Source organism: Triplophysa rosa, linkage group LG21 (assembly GCF_024868665.1).
Source record: "Triplophysa rosa linkage group LG21, Trosa_1v2, whole genome shotgun sequence".
In the NCBI taxonomy this organism is placed as follows: Eukaryota; Metazoa; Chordata; class Actinopteri; order Cypriniformes; family Nemacheilidae; genus Triplophysa; species Triplophysa rosa.
In genome coordinates, this window is record NC_079910.1 from 5,368,990 (window position 1) to 5,381,883 (window position 12,894).

The 12,894-nt window shown below is 37.4% G+C and overlaps 1 protein-coding gene across 4 annotated transcripts in view; it reads right to left on the reverse strand.

Moving 5' to 3' along the window:
• Positions 1-12,894, reverse strand: part of rapgef3 (Rap guanine nucleotide exchange factor (GEF) 3) — a 30,853-nt gene that overhangs the window by 12,495 nt on the left and 5,464 nt on the right. For 2 of the 4 annotated variants that reach the window (XM_057363203.1, XM_057363201.1), the window contains exon 3: positions 7,548-7,592. In XM_057363203.1, the coding sequence (XP_057219186.1) occupies positions 7,548-7,592 (45 nt within the window). Of the gene's footprint in view, positions 1-1,916; positions 4,022-7,547; positions 7,593-12,518; positions 12,856-12,894 lie in introns of those variants that run through there. The other 2 variants (XM_057363202.1, XM_057363204.1) reach the window with 2 other exon arrangements.

Sequence of the window (12,894 nt, forward strand, 5' to 3'; positions counted from 1 at the left end):
CAAAGATATTATAAATTGTTACACAAACATTTATTTAAAAAAATAAATTCAATTAGAAAAACATTTTCACATGATTTCACTCCGATTTTGGCCTAGGCCGTAGGTGCGTATAGAACATGCCACATCCACTCAGCTCTACATTCTCCAACACCTCCTCCACTGAGACGAATTTGCAAAATTGAAGATCGCTACCGTTCACACTCCACCCACATATGGAAGCTGTTGCTCTTCTGTTTTTCTTCTAGCATCTCTGTTTTCATACACTCCTGCATTCACCACTTTATCCCTCCCTCTCTCTTCTCCGTCATTCCATCACTCTTTCCCAAGCTGTGTTCAGATAGACCCCCCGCAGATCCCACCAGCTCCCAAACAAACTGAGAGGAGTGGAGTGTAAGAACTCAACCCCATTGATTGAGGCTACGGTTTATAGAGTTACTGAAGCATGCCACCGTTTTTGCAACGCAGACATAGTTTTTTTCCTCGATGCCAGCCAAAGCAAACTTAGCGATCACATGGCGATAGAAAACACTGTAAAAATCAAACGTCTGTTTAAGTGGAGACAAACATGGGGGAATAAATACTTGGAAATTGAAGCAATGCGTTTGAAAAAAATATGTTAGAAATTATTTTGTGATGCTGTGCTAAACTTACTAATGGTAGGGTGTTGTGGGTGGTTGTCGTCAGGTTGCTAGGGTGTTTTGAGTGGTTTTTTAGCATGTTGCTTGGCACATTTTTTTATCTTCTTTCAGATCTTTTTTCAGTTTTATTGTAGTATTTTAGTATTTTGAATTAGCTTTTATTTTATATTTTTAGTTTTCATGCTAATTTTGATTACATTTTTGAGCAATCTTGTTATGTGCTTTGGTCATTTTATTATTACTTATTTGTTTTTATTTTTATATTTCTATATAAGTTTAAATTATTTATTATATTATATATTTTATTTATTATGTTTTCAGGTAATCATTTTAGTGCCTCAACTTAAAGGGGTCATATGGTGTGAATACGTGTTTTTCTGTGTCTTTGGTGTGTTATAAGTTGCCCATGCATGTATTAGACTTGTAAAATTTCAAAAATTAAAGTGTTGGAAAGTGTCGGAAACAAATTAAAGTGTCGGAAACAAAAGATGCATTCTATCTAAAAGCGAATGCTCACCCAGACCTGCCTGAAACGCCTCGTGTAACCACACCCCCACAAATCTACATCAGTTCGTGGTATGAGTTGACTAAGACCGGCCAAATGTATACGCAAGTAAGATGGGCGTACCTGTCAGTACAATTGCGTTGGAACCTGATGTTCCAAATACGGTAAGAGGCGTAACATTTCCATCACACGCTTGCAGTTTTCGACCAATCACTACGCACTGGTTAACTGGCCAATCATAGCACACCTCGCTTTTCAGAGCGATGAGCTTTGTAAAAAACCCGCGCGTTTCAGAGAGGCGGGGCAAAGAGGAGATACAAACATGCACGGTTTGTGGAAAATACAGCATTTTTTAACCTTAAATCGTGTATACACATTGCATTACATCTAAACAAACGATAATATTAGTTTTAACCTTTTAAAGATTAAAAAAAGTTTTTCAATTAACAAAAATATTTTAATAGTTTGAGTTATATTTTAAGTAAACTATAATAACGTCAATAAGGCATTGATATTTAGTTGCTAAAGTGGTTTTCTTGCTGTCCCGTGTCAACAGAGCCCATCCCCAAGACTTTGGCACTTCGATGCGGTTCTGTTCTCTCCTTCAATATAGTCTATGGGAGTTTTCTGTCACTTATTATCTATTGCAGCTCAGGAATTGCACATTTGTCCCAGTTTTCTCATTCTTTAGTCTTGTGTTTCTATGGATGGGTGAAACTTTTATTTGTTTGTTATGTTTGTCCAGGGATGAAGTCTCAAGGTTCATTTCTCACCCTTTCTTTCTCACACTGTTTGTTGTGGTTGTTGCTGAGGGCGGTGATGTGAGCCCCTCTCTTGGCCTCTGGTCCGGTCAGTCGGTCATGGTGATGTAATTGGCTTCTGACCCGTGAGGGATCGGCTGACCCGCCTACAGGACTATTGGTATGCTACAGCACCATATACAAACCCACATTTCCAAAGACAGAACTGTACAATTAATATTTTCCAGAAGTAAAAGCATTCAAATGCATTTGGCATTTGTATTTACTGTAATAAATATTACAAATAGTTTCTGTGTACTATAAAACTACTATGCATTGTTCTATATATTTCTCATTAAATACTTTTTTCTTCATTAGATTATATATTGATTGTGTTGAAATACGTTTCGCCAGCAGTTTGTTTTACTTTCTCGTTCACTTTTGTTTTATAGTCCCTCACAGTGTGAATAAAACCCTATATTATGTTGCCACTCCTGAAAAAGTGGTCAACTGCCCAGTATGTCCCCATGAAATGTTTTATTTGCTCAGTAAAACCAACTCTTTCTCACATTTGGCACTTGGCGAGTGTTCATTTTGGAACCTCTTATTATCTGGCTGACATCAGAGAAGTGATATTTTCTTGTGAAGATACCAGTGTCACACAAATTAAACATTTCAGATATATTTTACTCCCTTGTCGACTGTTTATCGGATACTTCGTATACCGGTTAAACCAATGCTGTGCAAATGTGGTCAACCCATATCTTGCCCTCTCCTACGAGACCTCTACAACGCATAACTCTCCATCAAACTCATTGTACCCTGCGTGTGCCCAGACACAGCGTCTACAGACCCCGAGTATGTTCATCTTTCTCCCGTCATCTCTGCTTCATGACTCTGTCCCTGGAGAGGGGTATAGATGGGAACAGTTGTTGGCAGTATTTTCCCAGCATTCTCTAGTCTCATGGGGAATAATTATCTCTCTGTAGTGCACTGGGTTTACTGTGATGAACACCTGAGAATAGGTGTATCTTAGGATACATGTGACAACAAAAAATAACACGGCAACTTTTCAATGATTACCAGTGCCTGGATAATACACTGTCATATTTCATAAGATCAACTTTATCCTCAAATTCATAGATTAATGTTATAAGCACATCCATATTTTTCTTTTCCTTCAGCTAATATTAGGGATTATCACTATAGAGCTATATAAAATGGACTCTTAAAATACAGTGACCTGAAAAAGTATCTGGACACTTAAAGGGACGGTTCACCCAAAAATGACAAATCTTGCACAATTTATTTATGTTAGTGTTGTTTAATAAACAAGATTTTCTTCTGCAGAACACAAAAAAAGATATTTTGAGAAAAAGTGTTTTGTGCCCATACAATGGGAGTCAATTGGGACCAGCGGTGTTTGTCACACATTTTAATTTCATTGTATTTGACAATAATTGGCAAAGCATGGATTTAAAGGCGTATGTATCTTAATACATTTTAGGGCCACTATATGAAGAGTCATTCTTACATAAATCCCTGAGAAATCTTTCAAGTGTGTCTAAGGAGCACATAAGTAGCCCAACCAAACTCCTAGCAGGTCACAGAACACCTCATGCTGCATGACTTTGTTTTGAGGGAACGTGTGGCATTGTTCAAGTCTGGGTCAGATTGCTATGTAAACAGTTACCTTAAACAACAATACCAATGCGCAGAATGCGTGGTTGTAAAGTTGCACCGTGGGAGATCAGATTTCTAAGTTTCGTGAACTTTAACGAATATGAATGTCCGCCACCAAACAATACAGCCTCGCCCCACCAAGCTTCTAACACAAATAACCTCCCTATACAGACAGGGATGTGGTTGTGCTTCCATTGTATACACAGTGTTAGTCATCCACATGCGATCGCTTGTGAAGTAGCAACAGCACAGAGTCGTCCTCCTGTGTGTTGTGGGGAGGAAACGTGTTTTCCACCTGTGGGCGATGCTCACAGAGGCAGTCGTGATGCTGTGACCTTGGTGAGCCGAGCAAAAGGCTCCATTTCATACAATACAAACCCAGCTCACAATAGAGGCGGGCAGGAACCGAAGCAGAACACAGTGGCCTCTCAGGACAGATTATATGGTTATGAACATATTGCGACTGTGGATGCTGAGAGAGAATCAAACTACATTTGAGCAAAATGACCTAAGATATTAAGATATATCTTATATTTATATATTATAATGTATATTTACTTATCAAAATAAAGTGAGTACTTAAAGCAAGAACAAATATCTGCCAGTGGGTTAAGAAATATAAACCTAATTTAAATAAGCACATTTCTAGTTTATTTTCTTAACCCATTAGCAGATATTTTTCTTGTTTTATAGATAAACTTGCTTAAGTTTGTTATTATACTGTAATTTACTGGAAAATCGGGCTGTCACTATATCATCTTTTTCACTTCATGGTTATTGTGGCCGGAAGAATTCTGTGTTATGATATTACCGCGGTAACTATTTTACTTTTCAAATTCAAATTGAGCTTTAAAGCCACAATATGGAAGAATTTTGTTATGAAATATCCAAAAATCACTTGCACAGTGTGATATATTTCATGCAGTTGTGTACTTACATTATCCCAAATCTTCCCAAGAATGTGCAATTCCAGAGAAATTCCTATTTAAAATAATGGCCCGCCCCTTGTCTCCCTTGTATTTGTCGCATATCAGTGACTTAATATCCGCTGCTCCGCACTACCCTCAGTTTCCGGTTGTAGAAACTACGGCAACACGCAAATGCGGAAGTGGTTATACAGCATCTGGGACGCAACATCTGTTGTTCTGTTATTATGATCACGATTACGCTTTGGCGAGTAAAGGAAACCCAAAAAAGTGTAAACGTAGGCCAAATGAGACATGCAGGCTTATGGACAAACGAAGAAATGAAACAAGGATTAATATCGGCGTGGTGTTTTCTAAATGGAGAGAGCTTCGCGACCAACTTGGACTCGACAGAGACTCCGCTCTCACATGTGTTTTAATAGACAGGTAAGCACCTTTTTTTTATTGTACACGAAATACTCATGCACAGATTATTTTAATAGTTATGAATGCAGTTATCCTATGAAATACGGTATATGTCGCACAAAAATATGTAGCCAATAATGTTACTTGTAAATGCTGTGGGTTCGTTCAAATTTACTTTATAAACGACGACTGTATGACTGTTTTAAACAGGTAAAACTGTGTAGCATTACGCTACCAAATCAATTGACAAATTGCTAACGTAGCATTACATTCCACGTTTCTTGCAAGCTAATTCATTACGATGACATAAAATAAAATTAATTCATTACTTCGTCCGTGAACATGATGGGCGTTCTCCATACGCCTCTGGATGGTGAAAACGACATGTCCCATTATTCCACTCTCCTACATAACGTCATTTAGCTTCGCCTTTTGTTGTTGTTTCGAAAGTGTGCCATCTAGCGGTCCAAATATTCCATATTGTGGCTTTAATTTGGTTTCTTTTGTGTTTTCTGTTTTTCGGCCAACAAATCGCACTAAAAATATGAGTGTGGGGGTTAGACAGAGTTTGTAACCATTGTGGCTCTTAAGGCAAAACTTTAAACGGGTTCTGAATTATTTACGATATTATCTGTAGAAATGAACACAGTAACAACAATCATTGTTTTTAATATCATGGTTATTATCAATATTGGTTTATTGTTTTCCCTACTGGACAGATAAAAAGGCCATATTATAAATAAAACATAATCACGTGATTAATATTAAAAGTGGGATATTCAGAACCGAACAACTTGAAAAAAAGGAAAACCAAAGTAAATGTATCGTTTTACTTTTTGAACATAAAATGTACTTGCCCTGAAAAACTTGTTCGAGCGGCTGCCATGCTGTTGCTTTGCAGTTGCTAAGGTCAGTGGCTTTCTTACGTGTTGTGCACTAGCTAGGGTGTTCTGTGTGGGTGCTGTATGATTTTGAGACATTATCCATGTCTGCAGCACAAATGATGCGGAATAGGTTTCAAAGTTAAATAGTTATGTTAAGAATAAACAATACAGTACGTTTTCATTTATTCATTTGGCAAAAATAATAGTGATCATAACTTTTAGAAGCGACAACAGGTTTGATAAGAGATCTTGTTCACTTTTTTAAAAGTAAGAGCTTGTGTCTCTTTCCACTCTTGCGAAACACACTCCAAGAATCACAATGCCCACCAAATACCACTCCAGGTGCTGAGAGCATTCCACACATGAAACAGCCTCCAAGAACTCTTATAAGTCACAGTAAATCCTTGCCAATATTGTGTTTTTCCCATCATGCACTGCTACCGACTTTAAACAAGTACGCAAACCCAGATGTTTGCCTAAAACCATAGAAAAATAAATAGAATTTCATCTTAATATCAGGTTTTTGGTCTCATTCTCATTTTGTAGGTTTCCACCAAAGAACAGAGGAACATAAGCGCAGAGGAAGCAGGTGGTTATGGTAATCATAGCGGCAATTACAGTAAGTCTTGGCTTTCAGGTTAGAAAACTTGTGGTTGGACTGGGGTAAGTTGAACGGAAGAATAACCTTACAGATGTTTACTCAAGCGTACATATCAATGACAAGGCTTTCCATTTAAGTAACTGAGTATGACGGATAGGCTGAATGTGGGAATGGATAAGTTGATACATTGCTACAGACCTAGTTTAACTCATTGTACATGAGATATGTAGTCAAAACCAGTAGAACTATGTTTACAGTAGTCCCTTCTTTTAGGTACTCACATGATCATAGACGGACATGCATCACATGAGCTACTAGATGGTGACACGGCAGTGTTAGAACCTCCTGAGGCTGTGAAATAACTATGAAGGTGAGCTTTCATAATTGAAACATGTATGCAGTCCTGCGAAAAGAATCTGAGGGATGTCATTTTTAAATGGGAGGATAAAACCAAGAGTTACGTATCACTCTAAAAAAAGTTATTTCAACCCAACATTGGGCCAAAAATGGACATATCCAACTGTTGGGTTATATATTAACCAATGCAGGGTTGTTTCAACCCAAAATGCTGGGTTGTTTTAACCCATTGCTGCATCGAATATAAGCAATTTGCTGGTTTAATTTAACCCAACAGTTGTCCATTTTTGACCAAACGTTGGGTTGAAATAATGCATCATGAATTATATTGCACAATAATGTTTGAAAATGATGCATAAAATAAATAAATAAATAAAAATGTTACACTTGCAATCTACAAAGATTTATATATAGGGATTACCACATAAACATTTAACTCTAATATTTATTGTGACCTCTCCCACTCTGGAAGAATGTTGTGTTATGTGGTCGGAAAGGAGGACTGATTCCAGAAGCTGAATGCTTCCCTTTTGATGTTGTGTTTTGAGCTATATTTATATTTTCATTATTAGAGGTTCAGTAGTCTCAGCATAACTTCTTGAGCGTAACATTACTAACACGTAGAGGTCAGCGGCGTACAGATAAAGGCCTGCTTACTGCTAAATAAATATGTAACTCCATATAGCTGATGCTGCATGGAATAGGTGATCATTTTCGGGCTCTGTTAAGAATATAACATGAACCTGGCGGAGTTCAGTTCAGATATCATGATATAGCATAGAGCTAAACAGTTTCCAGACATTTTTACCTGTTTGATGGTGTCGTGTGTCTCCACAGCATCTGGCAGAGGTGTCTGTGAGGAGATAAAGAGAGACAAAGCGTTTGAGGATATATGCGAGATTGTAAGAGAAGTAATGTTGCATATTAATGTGAACATCACTATACACATTGCTCATATTAAGGTGTGGGAATCTGAACAGACTTGAGAGTTGTGCTGTTGCCTCAAAATTTTTCGCCAGGTCAACAGTGAAAAAAACCCCAATACAGCCAAGCTGTGACTGGCAGAATGCCATTTTGTCCATGTACACGGTCTCAGTATTAAAGCCTGATACAACAAAGGCTTCAGGGGCTGAAGAATGCCAGAAGACATTCCACACAAATGCCGCCATGTGTGGCATTTGACGCCTGTGCTGCACATGATCTCTGGCACCTGCCTCCCGCTCGGCTAAAACTCATTAACAGCCCTAATATAATGATCACTGACACAGGAATTCAGGAGGAATGTTTGTGTGGTGGAGAGAAACTGTCGTTTAGAGGTTCGTCCTTTGTCTTTGCAATAGAACTTGCTGGACAGGTTGACAAATGTGCTGATGCTGTGTAAAATGCGAAATATTATGCGTCGGGTTAGATGCGGGTCATCTTTTTACAAAGTACTGACATGTAGAAAAATTTGTTTCGTTTTGTGATATTATTATTTTCTCTATTTAAATAAAATGAGATAAATGAAACAATATATACAAATATTGGATCTTGGAATACATAAAACAGCAATATATGCAGCCGTGGAAAAAACAGGGGCCGGATTCACAAAACATTCTTTAGAAGAAAATTCTTCTTAACTGCCATGTTTTTCCTTAAATTCTAATTTAAGAAAAAAGTTAGGAATGTTCTCAAGATTGATTTTAGGAAAAAATGAAGAAGAATCCAAATTCTCGAAACAAAAGCTGTCGTATATATCATCCTCACAGTTCTTCAGCTTTCATTATTAAACACGGAGTGCTTTTTACATTATTCTGGGACAAAGTGACTTGAAACGGAGAGGGTAACACACAAAAAGTATTATAATAAGTATATATTTTTAATGCTTGCTAACATATTATCTTACATGCGATCATAAATGCCGTTTTATACATCACATGCTAATATATATAGGCTATATAAGAATGTGATGTGCTTGTTACACACATAAAGTTTATTAGATAAACATTTACAATTACCACACGAGCAAGCGAGTGTAATCAAAATTAAGATGTTCTTAAGAAAATATTTGAGAACGTTTTAAGAAATGTTCGAGAATCGCACTCACGAACATTCTTACGAACTTCCTATAATTGACCTTAAAAACAATCTTTTGTCTTAAGAACACTTTAGTGAATCCGGCCCCGGGCTTTTCTGAAATGACTGTTTATAGGTATGTATTTAGGTACAATTATCAATTTTGTTTCATTCTGTGAACTACTAACAATATTTCGCCCCCAAATTAAAAGAAAAATGTTTCTATTTGGATTTATTTGCAGAAAATGAAAACTGCAAAACAGGTCAAAATGACAGAAATGATGCTCTGTATTTTTTCAGACCTCAAATACTGGAAATAAAACAAGTTCACATTCACTTTTAAGCAATACAACAGTAATATTTGTACTGTACATATATTTAGGGGAAGTTAAAATGTCTTTAAGTAATAACCTGGATTTTTATCACAGTTTTCACATGTCTTGTTGTCATGCTGTCAGTCTTTCACATTGCTGTTGGATGACTTTGTCACTCCTGATGTTTGATTATGTTGAAATTCAACAGACACTGGACTGAAATGGTCACAATACATCTAGAAATGCTGATTAAATGAAAATTTAGAATGGTCTCTTCATTTTTTCTGCAGCTATATATAGCAAGGATTGCAAAATCATGAAGATGATTAAGTAGCTTTTTTGCTTTTTAGTCTTTTAAGGTCCAATATTGTGTAGACTAAACAAGTCATTGAAATGACCCAAGAAAAAGGAAGCATTGGAGTGATTTGGAGCGGCTGAAGTGGTGCACGTTCTTGGGTCTCAATCAGAAGGCAAGTACGCATATGTGATGGGACTCCTGCTCAAGTGGCACTCGATGTCCAGCCATTAACAAATGACAATCACCAGCTGCTCTGATCTCCATCCACAATCACAGCCTGTCAAAAGTCAAACTTCTCGTCCACCAAGATGAGCATTGATGAGGTCAAACAGAGAATAAAAGATGCACTCTCTTTAATTATTTATACATACTGGTCTGCTGTTAAGTCTCCAAATGATGTGTAGATTCTGTACTGAACGGACCTATAGTGACCCATAGTCTATGCATCAGCTCCATTATGATATATCACCTTTCATGGTAGGAATGGACTATAGCTTACGATTACATAGTCAGCAAAGTCATTACAAAAGATGGCCCAAACCATCTTTTATACGCAGATTTTAAAATAACCTGAAATACCAATTAGGTCGTTTGCATGTTAATATCATCTTTAAATGGATGAACGGTGAAGATGTTTGGCTTGCTGTCCATTTAATAAGTCCTGCGCTGTCTTAGATGAAATCAGGTTAATTGGTCTGTGTTTTGACCTTCATCTCAATGTCTAAAAGTGTCCCAATTAACCTGAATCCACTTTACCATCTCAAGTGAACCAACATGCTTCAGGACTTGGGCAACATGCTTTACCAGTCGAGCTGGAGATTAGTTGCTATCTGTTTCTAAATGGACAAAGAGAAAATCTCCAGAGCTGCCACATTTAACTCTCTAGAGTTTTATGGGCTTCTGTCAGACTCTGTTCCCACGCCAGGTGTTGTCCAGCATCAGCTGTTCCACGTCCTCTTATATATGACGTCCACTGATAACTTATCTTTATGGGTTTGCTGAAAATGAATATATTATATATTATTTATATAACTAATATTTATATATATACACACTACATGCTACAGTAGTGGTTGTTAGCTAGTGTGGAAAGGGATAATTCTCAAGTGAACAGGTTCACTGGATCCTCATGCTTGATTTCCTTGAGTATACTCAACCCTGTGGGTCTGTTGACTGAGTAAACTGTGTAGACCGGCTGGATCACATGCTCCGGCACAAGAGCGAAATGACCCAGAGCTATTTACTCTAAGTCTAATGAAGATAGGGTAAGATTCTAAAGGGAAATTTTACGGAGACCTGTATTTATTTCTTTACTTCAGTGTCTGAATGATTCACACAATCATTCATAGGTAGATAGTTGCATTTCAGTCTGATAACACTGACATGAACCTGTGTAAATTGTTTGCTTTCCCTTTCTCAACATTTATATTTGTATACATAAGTAGTAATGTAGTCTTTAATAGTGCTTTGTAGTTGAAGCGTCAATTTGATAATTTGTGAAATGAATGACTGCGGTGTGGAAAGCAAGTTCATGGCACAAACAAACAAATTATAAATAAATTAAAGATGATTTGCCATTAATACAAATTGAACATACCAGCCAGATAACAGTTAAGTGGCAGACTGAACACCTTTCTGTCTTTAGTTGGAGCACATTTCTCTTTACACTCCTTATCGCTCCTCAGAGAGACTTTAGGCAACTTCTTGTTGAGTAACTGCTGGAATGCAGGAGAAGATTCTGGGTTCCTGTGTCTAAGCATATTCAGTAAAGAACCATCACTCTATTACCACTAACAATCATTACTACAGGACTTAAAAAAACGTTCTTTGCCACCATTGACAACCATAGTAGGAAAAATGACAATGGTAGTCAAAAGTGTCCCAGAACTGTTTGCTTTCCTACATTCTTCAAAATATCTTATTTTGTGTTCAACAGAACAAAGACATTTATAAAGCAATTTTACACTGTGCGAGCTTAAATAAGTGTAGATCTATGTTCATAAATCTTTTCTAAACATCTACAGTTCATTACAGAGCAACAATTCACTCACATGTACAGTGTCTTACATTATATCACCTTGAATGAATGAATGAATGAATGAGGCATTTATATAGTCCTCACCTATATCACCTTAAACAGAATGTCTCTTGTTTGTATTCACCTAAATAGCCCACAACTGATATTAATGTAATTCAAAAGAGCTCAGCGAGTGTCCTACATTTGGATTGATTTATTGTGTATATACACATGAGATTTAATTTATGGTTCTTTAAAGTTTACTCTAGTTCACTGTGGTCTACAGCAGGGTGTTTTTCATGTGCTGGACGGAAGTCTTACTGCGGACATTCTTTTCCAAACTGTACGGAAACAAACCTTAGGCTTGACAATAAACAATATGCTATAAATAACTATGATACACTAAAGTAGTTTGAAACCCTTTCGTCCGACACAGTTTGATTAAGGGTCTAATGGCATTTGCATTATGTGGCATTGGTTTCATTGCCATCATGTCCTTGCACCGTCCACACACACACACACACACACACACACACACACACACACACACACACACACACACACACACACACACACACACACACACACCTAATAGGCTCTATTGGTGAAGATCTTAGATGAATAATTGGATTTCATACTCAGGTATACAAAAATCAATGTCCTCACAAGTCATGTTTTAGTGAGGACAGTTTCAGAAATGTGTCCCTCAAAGCCACAACACACACTCACATTACTACAGACTTATAAAAAGTAAGCATGATTTATTACGGTAAAAGTAGTAACCATGGTTTTTGGCTGATTTATTTTAATTTGTATTACAGTTTTCTACAAATACCATGAATAAACTATGCGAGCCATGATACATTTTTGGTAACAATGACTTTACTTGAAATGCAATATTTAAACTATGATTACTAAAACCATGGTTAATTTTCAATGTTTTAGAAAACGATGTCTGGACTTCACTTTGTCACATGATAATGGAAGTTGTGTTAAAATGGACATACTGGCTATCATTTAACATAAGTTTTCAAAAACCTCACCCCTCTTTAAACTCTATCAAATATTGTATTGTCTATTTTTCTGTCCACTCACCCAGCTGACACCCCGGATTTTAGGTGTTTTCTCATTGGCACATCGATCGGGATAGACTTGGTAATTGTAACTCCGAAAGAGATGCATGTTTCAATTCCATCCGATATATTTCACTTCGAGATCATCTGTTGCAGTAACACATGGCGCAAGCTACATCTCCTGTGAGGGTTTGACCATCCCAGAGTAAAGACAGTCCGACCTGCACGCCGCATTCCTACATGCGTCTTATCTTCAGTTTGTGAATGCCTTTAAAAACCTGCTATGGGCTGTCAAACGTGCCTGCGCGCTCCCGACAATCCAGCCGAGCACTTCAATAACAGGAGGCGCCACCCGCGCTCCCGCCCTTGCCGGACACGGCGCGCCTCTCGCTTCCCAG